Consider the following 15,458-nt stretch of genomic DNA (forward strand, 5'->3'; position numbering starts at 1 on the left):
AGGCAACATGACTTTTCTTTATAACAAACTCAGATACATCTTTTTGGTATATCATTTTGGTGAGAGAAAAAGGCAGTTATCTGAAGAATTAAGGTTTCTATGTAGTGCAGTAGTACAGTTAGACCTAGTGAAGCTGCTTGACTATACTGTGATCTTTGTTAATAAGAATGATGAGATGTGACTTAAGCAAATACACCTTCAGCTTGGCTCTGACCCAAATGTATGGACAGGAGCTGCTGGGCAGATGGAAGAGAGTTGAGCAGACCTCACCTTTCCTGACTGTCTCCGTCACTGTGCCTTCAAACTCACCCAAGTCTGAAAAATTCTCTGGCATATTAGGACATTTAAGATGAGTTTGAAGCACACTCAGAAAAATGGCTTTTATCAAATTTGTACCAAACCCATTGCAAGCAAATGGACAGAACATTGTGTATAAAGTAATGATTCAGTGTAAAAGTCATTTAAAAATAACCTTTGGTTCATTGGTTTTTTGTCTAGTTACAGAAATGTTAAATAATATAAATGTTTTCCAATGAGCTGTGCATAAAGTGTTATGAGATGCTAGAGTTACATTAGTGTGAAGGTTGTTGTGGGTGTCAATGCTGTTTGGAATCCCTTCTCTAAGGATCTCTAATGAAGTAAGAGTGTACTTTTCAACAAGAAGAGCAATAATTGATGTGCCACAGGAGAACTCCGGAGAAAGTTTTAGCAATACTATGTAGAGGTCATTATCTTATTAAATGGTACAGTGTTTGCTAATATTGTCGCAAACTACTGTGATTTAGGAATAACCACATTTGTTTGAATAGTACAGAATTAGATAAAATATTAAAACTTCTCAAGTGTTTTTAATAATCCAGAAGTATGGAGTAGAATACAGATTCCTTGAGTATTTTTATATTTGCTTAATACTGTCTTCAAAAACAAGCTTTTTTGGTATGCACAGTGGCTCAAGCCTGTAATACCAGCTACTTGAGAGGTGGAGATTATTAGGATTGCGGCTCAAGGCCAGCCTGGGCAAAAAGAGTTAGTGAGACTATCTCAAAAACAGGCCAACCATGATGGGGCACACCTGTAATCCCACCCACAGGGGTAGGTAGGAGGAGGCTCACAGTCCAAGGCCTGCTCCACACAAAAAGTTTGCAACCCTTGCTAAAATAACTAAAGCAGAAAGACTGGAGGCATGGTTCAAGAGGTAGAGTACCTGCCTAGCAAGTGCCAGACCCTGAGTTCAATGCCTGGTGTCCCTTCTACAATCAGCAATGTCATTTGTTTGCTCCTTTCACAAGGAAGACATGAAAATCTATTTGTGTCATTATCAATTTGCAAGGAAAAGTATTTTTATGGAATTTTATTTCTACATGGTTTTAAGGGTACATTAAAAAGTATATTCAGACCTTATGGACCCAAAATCAAAGCCAAATATCAAATGCCAACTCTGCAGAGAGTATGTTTTTCTGACATTACTCAGTATTCTTTTCTCTTTCACAGTGTCTAAGGCAGATGGGGAAACTCATGACAGAGTGTTGGGCTCACAACCCTGCATCAAGACTGACAGCCTTGCGTGTTAAGAAAACACTTGCCAAAATGTCAGAGTCCCAGGACATTAAGCTTTGACATGACGGAAGGGAGCATCTCTGCAGAAGGCTGATGGAGCTCTTCTGCTTGTGGGCAGAGCAAAAGATGTTACAGAAGCATCCTCAGTACAAGCCTTGAACACCAATCTGCTTCCCAGTGGGTTCAGACCTCCCCTGTCATGGAGCAGCCTGGACAGTCAGAGTTCACAGAAGCACAGATTCATGTGTGTGTGTTTGCAGGAGGGAGAAACCACCTGGGTAACTTGTTCAAGAAATGATGCATGTTGCTTTCTAAGAAAGCCCTGTATTTTGGGATTGCCATTTTTTAAAGATGCTTTAATTTTGCCAAAATAAAACAAATATTGTAGATGTTCTAAAGTTTATACAATTAAAGTTTAAATAATGACAAAAATTCTTCCCAGAAGCTCTGGGTAAATTTAAATATGTTTTTGCATTGGTAAAATATTGTTGCACTCTACAAACAGACAGTCTGTGAAGTTGGAGAACATAGAAAGGAACTCATCTTACCCACTCCCCCGCGCCTCCTCCACCCCAGCCTCAAACCCCTTTGGTCAGCCCTGCATTTGAGGCTGCCACAGCAATGTGAAGCACCTAGGTACAAGTTCCACTTGTCTAGGACCATAGTTTTGAATCCCCACAGGTGACCTCTTACAGCTTCAGGCAATGTGGAACAAATGAAGGCGTTCGTGACTCCTAGTAGAAGTAAGTGTTGCTGGGTGTTATATAGAACCACTTCTGTTTCTGATTGTGTGAGGCAGTTCTTTAGTGGTAAAATCCCTTCCTTCACATTAAAAAAGAAGCAAAACTTTTTTTTATGCGCAGGGAATTGACCTGTGCATGCTTTTGGTCTCTCAAATCAGAAGATCAATATTAAATAAAATTGCCATGAGTCGTGTTAAAGATAAGGTGCTTTAAGATAGAGATAATTTTCTCTTGTGTTAAAGAAGACCATATTAATAAGGTAGGGGGGAAGATGAGGGTGCAGATGACTTATTTCTTATATATGCAAAGGAGCCAACTCAGGAGCATAAGGAAAGAAGTATGGACACCTTATTTTGTATAAATAAAGATGGTTTCTTTCTGTTAATGTTTGCTTTTCTTATTTTTTTAATCTGAGTTAATAGATAGAGAAGAAGCATCTTTCAGGTTCATTTTACTAAATTTTAATTTAAAAAATAGATAAATGCAACCTGAATGTAGAAGAGAGTTAGTAAAGGCCACAAAATATTATGGCCGCTGTGATTTAAAATTCTAGAACAAGTATGGACTGAATATGGACATCTAGTGGCCATTTCTCCTCTTAGGAACACTCACTCATTCTAAAGATGTTCAATTTACTACTTAATTTATGATTTTTTTTCTTCTCTGTGGCACTTGTACAAAACATCTCTTCACTTACTTAGTTCTACAGGGTTTTAACTTTTGAGTAACATGAGCAAAATCCCAAACAGGGCCAATATTCCTTAGCAACAGAAATATAATCAAATTTAAAATTGTACACATCTCTCCCAACTTTATTCATTATTTCCTTGCTGTGGTTTTCCTTTGCTGCCTAGAAATTTTGGGGGGTTAATAAGGAATTTGGAAGTTCTTCCCCCTTGGCCTTAGAGAAAAAGACATTTCTTCCAGAATACTCCAGGGGGCAGTGTTTTCTAACACATTTTCTCCACTGGGTGACTGAAGGATGGAGAATTTTTGGAAAAGTGAAAGCTGTGTGAAAAACGAGAAAACGTTTTCCTCAGTTCTGAAGTACATTTGCAGTGGGTTCTTCATCAGGAAAGCAATCCAGAGCAATGTTTGTGAAGTGTGCTTACAGCATGGGAAAGTCATAAGGAGAAACCCAGCATTCCGTATTCTGCATTTACTTCCCAGTGCCTCAGAGCCACTTTGTTTTCCACAGAGGAAGAATTTCTCAATTCTCAAATTTCAAAAATGAGTAAAAACTATTGGCTCCAAATATAATTGTAGTCAGAATGCTGTTCTTACTGATTTTAACGTAACCTCAATAGTAATGTAAAGGGAAGGTTCATTCCTCTTGTGTCAAATTATGTTCTTGGTGATAGCCTAGAAGGAATATATAGGTAGAGCTATGTGTGATAACCATCTGAGCCTTGGAGAGAACCCCAACGACTCTGTCATATCACCTACAAACAAGTAAGCATTTATGCCAGTTAAGTGGGTTCATTTTGGTGTTTTTGGGGTTTTCCCTAAATTTGAGTGAGATTTAGCTTGTCTCTTAGGTAAAATTGTGTTTTCTTTTTGGTACGTTCTTGAACATGGATAACTTCAAATCAGAGTATTTTGTGGCCAGGTAGAAACTTAAATGTAAACTAACTTTCTAGGGTTCCAAGGAAGAATGGGGAAAAAATGAAAATAGTATCCAAATTTTTCTATGTTCATTTGGTTACTTTTGGAAAAATTGACAGGTTACTTTCTAATCCTTAACCTGATTTAGTCATTATGAAAAATTAAAAATTATTCCTGATATACTTCAAAAGTTCCACTTAACTATCATAGTCTTTGAATGAGACAAGAATTTATTTATGAACAGATTTTGCTATGTATCTTCCTTTACTTGGGTAAAACTAAATTGTCCTTAAAGACTACCTACTCACTTCCCAGAAATTCTTTATGACTTAAATTTCTAGCACAAGTGAATTTTATTTTATTATTATTTTGTTTTGTCCTTCAATTAAATAAGTAAGAACCTGGAAATTAGTCATGTAGTTGATTGCTTACTTTCAGGACTGTTTCAAAGACTAAGGTTGTCTTCTAATCCCTCTCCCCCATAGGAATCCTAAATTATTAGTTGTTAGATAAACTTTGTATGCTGAGATGTTCAGGTTTATAGCTTATGTGTGTGTGTACATATTATATAAATAGAGATGTATATATAAATATTATGTTGAGTCTGGCACAACTCCGTTATGTGGACTAGAGAGTAAAATATTAAGGATGATAAAGTACTAAATGAAACATAATATTTATTTATGAAAGTGTGTAGATTGCTAAGTCACAAGGGACGAGCATGAACATTGTGTATGAGGAGACAGGCCTGTGACCTCCTGGAAAGCACCGCTCAGAAGTCACTAGTGACCATTCTTTCTCTTCCCCTAACAGAAAGCTTCTTAGAAAACATGCTGAGATTTTATTTGCAAGGAATCCTTTGACACATTTCAACTGGTGTGTAGTCAAGTATAACAAGTACTTATAATGACTGAATTTCATGTTCCTAAAGTCATGCATATTCATTAGGAGTTTTATACTATTGATCTGTTCTGGCTCTTCTTTGTTTGTATGTGGAAAGGCAATGAGAGAAGGACAGTTTTTTAAAGCTTGAACATGGTCAGTCATTATACCTCCTCCCAAAACTCAGACCCATGGCAATGGGAATGAAAGTAGTAGTATCAAAAGTGATTTAATTTAGCAATTATGATTCCTTTTGTAAAACAAAACCAAACAAAATAATGCCATATTTGGGGGGGGAGTTGGCAATATATTGGGGTGTTATTGTCTGTTTTGAAATGAAGTCTCATTTGTGTTCTTTTGGGGAACCAGTGCCTTACAGAGTTTGTATATACTGTAATTATTCAGGATTAGGGAACAAATAATTGTATTTGTTACAAGTTGTATATGGCTTTGTTTTAACATTCTCCTAAATAAAATGTTGTCATTCCCCCAAGAGCAAATGTGACTGTTTTCTTATAGTTGTTTTTTTTTTTCCCCAAAATATCACTTAGTAATAGGCAGGAAGGCAGCAATGCAGAAGGCAGATGCAGGTAAGTGTGTATGCTCTGGCAGGAGGGCAACAGAAATGATCTGAGGCTCCTATTTTCTCTGTTATTAGGGAGCACAGTCATCTGCTGAGAGTGAGGAGAAGGCAGGGTGGTTGTTTGAGAGAAGTGGAGGTTGAAATTGAGAAGCGAGGTTTAAGGTTGCATTGTGGAAAATTGCAGCCAGCTAGGGAAGTATAGCCAGCTGATTATGGGTAATGCCCAAGGCCAGTTGAGATTAATTCTGTATGGTACCCTAGTTTAGAATCTGTGTAAATCCAGCCTCACTCATTCCCCCATTTCTGTGACACTGGGCACATCCTGAACTCTTGAAGACTCAGTTTCTTTCCCTCGATGATGAAAATACTACTAATATCTACTGCATGGAGTAGTTCTGAAGGTGAAATAAGGTTTGCACCACATGCTTGGTGCAAACCTTGGACTGTTTCTTTTAGCTATTATTAAAAATTCCTAGTGTCCTTTCTGTATGTGACTTATTTTTCTATCAGCAACCTGAAAACAGGCATATAGATAGCAACAATTGCATTAATTTAGGGTTGGAGTTTATTAGTCATAAGTGGCAGTGCATCATGGAAAATAAATATTATTATCTCAAGGGGCTGAATGACACGAGGCAGAGTAGGGTAGGAACTAAAGAGAGGAGTCAGCTAATAGGCCAAAGGAAAATGTGTAGGTGGTGTGGTCAGCAGTTACTGAAAGAGGGGCAGTGGTCAGAATCAAGACCTAAAAGAGGGCCCAGCAAGACTAAGGACCAGCTGAAGGTGTATCACGCGGGCGGGGCAGGGCGGGGCAAGATAGTTGGTGATGAAAGAGGAGCCCAAAGGTCAGCCCAGGATGGTAGTAGTCTTGAGAAGAGTAAGAGACAAAATTTTCCAAGGACTGAAGGAAAATGGCTGTGCAGTCATTGAGGGCAGAGAATAGAGGGACTGGTAGGGTCCAATAACCTGAAGTGCAAGGAGTGGGTTTTTCTGCAAGGGTCATAATCTAGAAGCAGCAGAATAGCATGAGAAGAGCCGCCCCCATCTTCCCTTGCAGCTGTAGGAAACTTGGCGTGTGTAAGGATGAAGCCATTGAGGTTGCCTCAAAAACACCCCTGAAGAAACAGAAAATCCTCTGCAAGAGGATAGGGAAAATGTTAGGGTTGATTTTCAATAGATTATGAAGCTGATTTTGAGGGGAATCCATTGGAGATTGAATCAGGAGAGAGGAACCCCAGAATTATTTGTGCATGGGGAGTTCAGGAGGATTTACATCTTAGTAATTGAGGACTGAGAAGTTTGTGATTGGCTATGTTAGCCAGATTGACTTAGTTCAATTGAGTTCAAACTTAGTTTTCACTTTCTCAATTCTGTGGAAGTACATAGTCTCTGAGCCTGAATCCCACCTGTAAGTCAAAATAAAAATACCCTCCTCCACCTTACAGGGCTCTTGTGAGGAACAAGTGAGATGAATGTTTGAAATATGTGGTACCCCATGTCAGGACATAGCAGGTTCTCATAAATACAGCCTTTTCTTTCTGACATTAGTTTTAGAACATACAAAGCTGGCAACATTCAAAGCATACCAAGATTTGCCTCCCCCACCCCTCCTACACCTCACTTTTGCACACTGTGGCAAGCCAAACTTCTCACAGTACTCAAGGGCTGAGAGATAGTAAATCCTAGCTGAGCAAAACAGGTTCTCTTGCTGTTGGTCACTTTATAACTGGCAGGGTTGGTTGCCCCATCTATCACAAAGTACAGATGTCCCCACACTCAAGAGAACTTCTGTTTCTGCTAAGCAGTTCTTCTCCTAACTTCTGATATTAATCCAGCTACAGAGTCTCTGGAGTAAGGACAATTCTTTGCCTGGCACCAATATGCTGGCACTGGGGGACCAATGCAGTAGGAAGCTGATTCCCAAAACTCTTCAATGATCTCAACTTGGTGACAGGCTCCTAGTTGGGGCCCCTCACTGACTTGACCTTGGCAATGTTCATACGTGCTTTCTCAACAGGAATTCCAGCTACTAAAGGTCCAAAAGGGAAGTGGGCTGAGTTGGTGGGACATGTGTTTTCTTTGTGAAGTACAGCTTTTGTTTACTTTTTAATCAAATTTTCATTTTTTTTTCAGCCATAGGCCTCCCGCTGATACTACCCAGGTTCTAGTTTACTTATTTTCATTCCTTCCTTATCCTACAACAGACATTTAAGTTTATGATCCCAATAGTGAATCCACTTTTAAGTCACTGTCTTGCAGCCCCATGGGTCAGTTCCTCAGCATGGGTGCAGTTGCTTACACTCTGTGGTAAACCAGGCTGAGAGCAGAGGGGAGGGCAAGTGGCAGACCATCTGAGGAGACTTCTCACTGCACTTCTCTCACCAAGGAAAGAACTCCTTTGCTCCCACTCCTCAGAGTCGTAACTGCTTTTCACCTCACACCTGGAGCCTTCCACTTGCCCACCTCCTGTACCAATGTGAATGCATCTGCTGGTGTTTGCTAAAGGTCATGAGGCTCATCTTTAATTTCCTGCCTGTTAGTACAGTTGTTTACAAGCTTTATTTACAACCAGCTCTCTGAGGGTAGGACCTGGACTGTTAACAAGCACTGCAGAAAAATTTAGATGCAGATGCTCTGAGACACTGGTTCTTACTCTTAACTGCTCACTAAAATTACCTGGGAGCCATTCAAACTCAACTCTCAGGCTACACCCAGATCAAAGAAACCAGAAGCTCTTGAGGGTGGTCCTAGATACTGGTTTTTAAATCTCAGGTGATTCTATCATATAGTGATGTTGGCATCACTTCACCCTGTCATGAGGGAAGTTGTGATTACCATCATGCACGTTCCAAAAGCCTTTTGTCTTCCCAAAGACTCACGCGATGACTCTTGACATGAAAGGGCACTTTGTTACCAAGAAACAAGAGAGACAGCACTCTCTGTTGCTTATAAATATAATTTATTACCTGTTTAAAAATTCTTTCTTACATTTTGTACATGTTGGCTGACAGAATAAATGCAGGCAATTTACAAACCGAGGGGACTGCAGGAAAAATCAGGAGAGGCAGCCAGGGAGAGAAAAGAGGCACACCCATAGCCGGTATCCCTCACCTCCATACACAGCAAGGCGATGGACAGAAGGCCCAACGAGCGCTCCTCCTCCATCGGGAATTTTTTTTTAGAAAAGGAATTGCATAGAAGATACAGTGAGAGGGAACTCCACAACAACAAAGGAAGTGTTCCATATCTGAGAAGCCAAGGCTGTGGTGTTTTACTTAAAAAAAGAAAAATGACAAAGCACGAAAACCTCAATCTGACATTTCTGCAGTTGAACTGTTCTAAAGAAGACAGCAGGAGGACGACCCAGCCTCCTCAACAGACTTCTGGGGATTGTTCTTCGACAAACATTGGTTGTCTTCTTTAGAACGAGCAAAGAGGAAGGTCGCCAGCTTGCTATAGCTCAACATTAAACTCAACGCATACATACAACACTGTGACATAACACACACACACACGCACACACACGAGTGATGCTATTCCCTGCAACTGGGCTAAATGCATTGTCTGGTGAGCAAGGGCTTCACTGTCAATAGTAGAACTAGAAGAGAGTGAAAGGATGCAAATCATGTTCACCTTGGTGTGATTGCTGTCATTCTCTTTTCCCAAGGCCTGGAGGACTATGCATCTGAGTTTGTCTCCCTGCGTTTACTGGTGTCCTTAATGTCTTTAAGAATAGGAAACAGCAAAAGTCTTTTCCACTGCCTGTAAATTTCTTGTTCTTCTATGCATTTTAAAACAGGTTTGTTTTAACGTGTAGAGTAGAGCTCAGGTCATGATGCTCTGATGTTGCCTAAGCATAGTGCTGAGTGGGGACCACAGGCCAAGGGATCATCAACCCTTAGGCTGTAAAACCTGCCTGCTGGTCCTGTTCCAAACTCCAACACTGCGATTCTCCACCTCTGCTCAGTGTTATCAGGCTCTGCAGTAGATCTGATAGTGCCTCATCTGGTAGGCCTTTAGAATTTAAGGATGACACAGAATTTAGGCTTATTTGTAAGAGACCCTGAAGTGTTTTTCCCTGTAATTAATAATTTTGCTGACGCATGTACTTGAAATGCTATGGTAAAATGCTTGTGTACAGTAGCAAATAATATGGCTAAGAGCAGCTAATTCTATCTCAGGACAGTTTCCTTGTTTGCTACTCAACAAGTAGGCCCAGACTATCACAATATTCTGCAGGGGCTTCCAATTTAAGATTCTGGAGGATATCTGGACAGAGCCCTTTAGTCTGTAGTAGTCTGAGTACATAGAGGACTAACAAGTAGCCTCTGAGAATTGCTCAGCTTTGTTTGCTAGTATGTTTGTGGCATGCCTGTCAGTTTGTCCTAGGGATGCCTCCCCATTACACTAAAACAGGACTGAGGCAAACAATGCATTTGGTTGAATGAGCCCATTAACATTCAACCACAGGTCAATACAGAAAGCAGCCAAGCCCACTGGAAAACCTAGGAGCCATGAACTCTTCTGAAGACAGATTGTGTTAAAATAGGATTGTGAAAACATGGGCAGCCACATGGCAATAAGACTAAAGGATCAGGAAGTCTCCTATCATCTTAGTCTGTAGAGAAACTCCACCTACTGAGGTCATCTCCCCACCTTCCAAAAATAGGTTTTCAGGTCAGAATTCTGAAAATCTTTATGTCATTTGGCTTATTTGGCCTATTATGGACACGAACTTAATACTGGTTATGATACATTTATTTCCCATATTCCTTTTTCCACTAAAAGTCACTAGAGATGCAAGGAAAACTTTCAAAGTGATCATTACAGCCAGAGATGATACAAATAGATCTCTTAGGATAGAGAAACAGGGTCTCATTGCACAGAAGAAAAGTTCTATGGATTTCAGTCAACATTAGCTCAGTACGTTTTTAAAAATATAAAAATTATACAAAACAAAAACAAAATATAATTGGTCCTATGAGGCACTCAAAAGATAGAAAAAAAAGTTTTTTTACCTTGAGATAATAAAAATAGTTCTCCTTATTGGATCTATAAAATCTAATGTTCATTGGCCATTATCATCTTTACAAATAATTGGTTTTGAGCAATAATGTTCTCATTCACAAAAGTGTCTCTGTTCTTAAAGAAGATGGTTAAAGCCTCATTTCATTTCCTCTGAGGCCCTCCTTTCTTTCACTGGCCTTGGGCTTGCACTGAGTTCTCCATACAAAAATGATGACTTGTCCAGAACTGCTCAGCAAAAGCTAAAATTCACATTCAACTTGAAGACTGAAGACTTAACAAGTAAACCTTTTCTACCTTCTTTACACATCCTTGGAGGTCCTTCTGTAGCTTTACATTTGGTTGGCCCCTGGGGGGAAGACCGTTCAGAAACAAAGGCCTGAGGATTCTGGAGAGTGACCAAGCACCTCACTGGACCCCTTCTTCATCCAGTGATTACCATGGCCAAGAGTACGATGGCCCACAAACACATCTACTGTGTCCCTGAAAGAGACACATGGAAAGCCATGTAAGACCAGAGCACTGTCTCTTCTTTTCCAGAAGTAGGAAAGTGTCTGGTGTCTTCTCTCTGCATGTTTGCTTGTAAGATATTCTGATTTACGGGAGAAATGTCTTTAAAACCCATTACTGAATGCCTACTTTCCATAGTGGCCTGAATGCAGTCCCCAGAACATTTCCCTAAAGAATGGCTCTAAGTTAGCTGAGAGATTAAAATCTATAAAATAATAACATATATGAAAATGGCTAATGATGATACAGTTTAATACTGGACATGTCACCCTGAAAAAGTGCCTTGCCCTTAAAGAGCTTAAAAAACTCTGTGAGAATGGGATTCTTTCTGTAACACAGGTGAGTGTTTGCTTTGGAAGATGTTTCCAAAAGGCAGCTCGCTGGGGGTTCTTATTGTCAACATGCTTTCGTCACTGTGGAACCAGTTATCAATTCTGAACCCAACTTTATTCCTTCCAGATCACTTTAAGAAAATTTGAATCAAGTGGTGAGAGGAGAATGAAAACTGAAACCTCTGTCCCAAATTCAGAAGAAAGGAAGCTTCTTTCTTCTTGATCAACAACCACATTTCCCCTTCCTTAGACAATATTCCCGTTTGTATATGTAAGACTTATTTTTTTCTAAGCAGATACTTCTTACATTTCCAACAATAAGCATTAGAGAAAGAAAAGGATATTTCAAATATACAAAACACAATGGAAATCATGTTAAAAATGACAACTTTCAAAGATCTTCATAATAGATTTTAAGCATATCTATTACAAGGAAGCAATTGTGTATGAAAAGTTGATGTACTAGGCTCATGATAACATGAAATCTGAGTGATTTAAGAAAAAAGAAAAAACCCGTGAGAATAAGATTTATATTTGAAGTGAAGATTTCCCCACATCTACTTGTCATAATAGCTCTGTTGAATTCTACAGGTTCAAACAACTTTTAGTCAAACTACTATTAGTGTTATTTTAAACTCAGGTTAGATCATGTTATACACCACTAGATGGCACCATGTGCAAATGATAGGTTCCCCACCCCACCCCCGCACCCCATGCACATGGGAGAAGCCCGGCTTTCTTCACAAGCCGTGTAGAAGCAGGACATGGCAGACGGGATGGTGAACGAAGTGGTTCCCTATGAAATGAACTGTTGCATCTAGATCTTTCAAGTTGGAAAAAAAAACAAAACCTAACTAGCTACTACTCCAAAGGAGAAGGAAAGCAGAATTTTTAGTGAAAATTATTTGACATATGGTATGTTGTAGTACAGTATAGAAGCTGCCCTTCACTGGATGGGAAACATAACAGAGTTCTATGGTAGATAAGCAACTCACAGCAATCCATCACTCTTCCTTTTTCTGGTTGTGAGGGGCTCAACCGAAAAACAAGCATCTGAAGTGAACCCCAATGGCCCTGCAGTAATATTGTTCCTAACACGCTCACTAGTCCTGTGCCAAGTGACTTATCATTAAAGCTTTTAGTAAAAATTTTGGAATTTATTCATCTATTTTTACCTAATTTCTCCCTTCTACTTTTCACAAGCATGGAAGTTCAGAACTTGAGAATCCAGTTCAGATTTCTAGTTCTTGATTTCTACTGACGATACCCAACTCCAGTAAGGAATCAGTCTTGACATGTTTATTTGCTTCTTAAGAACACCTATTTAAGGGTTCTGACTTCAGTACAAATTCACTGGTATAAACATTATCCACTGAACTTGTTATTAGTACAATCTTCCCTTTCCACAATCAGTAGAACCAATATTTTTATATATGGAAATTCCAATGCACAGGGTGATCAGAGAAGGATTATAGAATTTATATCTAAAACAGAAGACAAGAAATAAATGGTGTGAAGAAAGAGGCTCCATATCAACAGTCCCTCAATGGTGAGGATGGAAGGGTCTGAGAATATCAAGAAGTAACAGAATAGAGAGGAAATGTATGTCAGAGGGTGAGTGAAAATCTATAAAATGATTTCTAACTGAAATCTAGATAGCATCCCCACCCTAATGCAAACCACAGTCATATTTTGAAGGTTCTTATTCAAGCACACAGGTCCTTTGGGTTCAGCACAGGTTTGGTTACTGAGCTATTGATTCTTCCTTCCTATTGACCTGTTGAATGAATTGGGTCTCCTTATTAAAACAAAGAGCTTGTGATGGGTCCTAAGGAAAGTCATAGTTTCCATCATAGTAGTCTGTTGATTAACACTTTGTAGTATAAAAGGGCTAATTAAATAACCTTTGCAAATGTTACTAAATATTATTAAAGTAAAGATTAAGGGAGGGGTGAGAAAAGCATACCAACTTCCTACTGCTGGATGAACTTGTAGGATTGGTCTTGATACCAAGAAACCAAGACAATAGAATTATCAGAATTTACACCTAGTTAAGAAGGCTAGAATGGTAGGAGTCCCATGACAGGATAAGAAAATTAAATGTAATTAAGGAATGTCATCTCTCAGTGAAAAACATAATGCAGAGATGCAAAGACAAGACTTGAAAGCCAAACAAATACAATTGCAGGTTAGAATAGTTCTCTTCCAAGTCAAAACTATTTGAAAGGCATAATGTAGCCCAGGCAAAAAGCTAGGTGACTACTTAAATGATCCAAATCAGAGTTCATTGTGATCTTCAGATGATGAATAAGATTGGAGTCATCTCAATGGAAGTCCAGCATTTCAGAACCTTGAGATGATCTCATCTCACCCCTATTTTACAGGTAAGAAAACTGAGTTCCAGTGCCAAGGTAGCACAGCTAGACAGTAGTAAATCCAAGATGAGAACTGGCTTCCTGATTTCCGGGTCAAAAGCTGTTCCCCCAACCACACTGCCCCTAAGATAGACAAAGCATGATTGATAGTTAAAACTATGAGATGAAGTGACTTTCCTGGAGAACCCTTGTCATGATAAGACTCAGAGGAGAAAGACCCTGCCTGAGCAAGCTGAAAGAACCAACAGGCAGAGCCAGTAAGATTTTACTACCTTTCCACCACAGAATGGTAGAAGAAAAATAGTTGGTCAAAGAAGCAATGCCAATTGGATTAAGCTGGTGACCATACCAACCTTGATATAGGAGAAAAGGAGGCAGGTCTCATCAATACCAAATACTAACAGTACTGCTAACTAAAACCAAAGTTAAGAAAATCTTTATACTAGAATACCTGTAGATACTCATCGATAATAACAATAATAATAATGACAACTTTTTTAAAAAACAACACTTGAAATTTGCATATTACAAACACACGTCATGAAGAAATGTCTGTGTGGTTGAACACGAATCATTGTTTTCCCTGCAGAGCTACAGCTTTATTCTCAAAGGGTATCATATCCAACCCCCCTGCCCCCAGGCATAAGGAATCTTAGTCCTTTCTCCTTTATATTTGGACTCTCCACTTCCCTGATACAAACAGTAACACTGGATCTGCAAGTTCTACAAGTTCTAGAAACAGAAAATTGATGGGAGGATTATCTGAGACACAAGATGTACACAATTTGTAGCAAAAGTCTGTGATTTCTCTGTAAATTGCTAATCTGAAATAGACACAACAAGCCGTCCACAGCTTCAACTTCAAATGATTTAAACAAAAATAGAACAAGCCATGGACAGTGTCTGCATCCCTGTCCAATCTGATGTAAACAACATTTGTAGAAATTGGGTTTGTTAAGAAAGTTTATCCATATATCTGGATAGCAATAAAAAGCGTTTCCTAGGAAACTGTAAGATCCTGTACCATACAGCATACAGCCCAACTAAGAGGAAAAGTAGATTGATTTCTAAATTCAAGGTACAAATTTACACAATTTTTCTTAACTTCCTTGGTGTTGTCTGAATAAAGTAGGCCTGGACGTTGGTAGTTGCATCTGTTCTCTTCTCTCCCACTGCCATCTTGCTTGTGAAGCTCATTGGTCTGATTTCCTCCTCAGCTGTGTTTCCCCTGGACAGTCACAGACTCCCTGTGCATTTTCGTCCTTCATTTTCAGTTCCAGTGTGGTCAGTACTGCCCTTCTGCTGCTAAAGACACTACTGTTTCATGTCTTCCCATTTCTTCCAAGACAGCTGCCAGCATACTCAGGTTTCCATCTGGGAAGTTCTGTGCTTCCCAAAGATCCAGGATTACACCAGTTGGGCTCGATTTGGTGGCAAAGTAATTCAAGTACCTGTAATTGGGAAAAAAATGTGCTGAAAGGCATGATTACAGATTTCTTTTCTCTTCTGGTTTAACTTGGTTAAACTTTTCTGTCTCTCCATCTGTCTTGATGTATCTCAGCCCCACTGTGGCTTACAATGAACCATCCTAAATGACTAGCCCACTCTTTATTAGATCAGCTCAGCCAGAAGATGCAATGTTTAACTCTGTTAACCTCAACTCTGAGTAAGATAATTTAAGAGACAAGATTTCTATGGGTCATATTCTGAACAGGAAATCAAAAAACCTTGTGTTTTCATTCCAGCCCAGGCTCTGATGATCTTTGACATGTCATGCAATGTCTTTTTTATGGTACAATGGCAACATTCTATGAAGTAGAGGCTCCTAAGTTCTCTTTATGCTTAA

At 39.3% G+C, this 15,458-nt stretch overlaps 2 protein-coding genes across 10 annotated transcripts in view; one reads left to right on the forward strand and one right to left on the reverse strand.

The window, feature by feature from the left end:
- Bmpr1b (bone morphogenetic protein receptor type 1B) overlaps positions 1 to 5,287 on the forward strand; it is a 312,069-nt gene extending 306,782 nt beyond the window's left edge. For all 8 annotated transcript variants that reach the window (XM_074041397.1, XM_074041400.1, XM_074041401.1 and 5 more), the window contains one exon: positions 1,492 to 5,287. In XM_074041397.1, the coding sequence (XP_073897498.1) occupies positions 1,492 to 1,617 (126 nt within the window). In that variant the 3' untranslated portion in view covers positions 1,618 to 5,287. The remainder of the gene's footprint in view (positions 1 to 1,491) is intronic.
- Positions 5,288 to 8,310: 3,023 nt separating this feature from the next.
- The window catches only part of Unc5c (unc-5 netrin receptor C), a 358,852-nt gene continuing 351,704 nt past the window's right edge, over positions 8,311 to 15,458 (reverse strand). For both annotated transcript variants that reach the window (XM_074041403.1, XM_074041404.1), the window contains one exon: positions 8,311 to 15,063. In XM_074041403.1, coding sequence (XP_073897504.1) covers positions 14,898 to 15,063 — 166 coding nt within the window. In that variant the 3' untranslated portion in view covers positions 8,311 to 14,897. The remainder of the gene's footprint in view (positions 15,064 to 15,458) is intronic.

This window comes from Castor canadensis, chromosome 9 (genome assembly GCF_047511655.1).
Source record: "Castor canadensis chromosome 9, mCasCan1.hap1v2, whole genome shotgun sequence".
Lineage (NCBI taxonomy): Eukaryota > Metazoa > Chordata > Mammalia > Rodentia > Castoridae > Castor > Castor canadensis.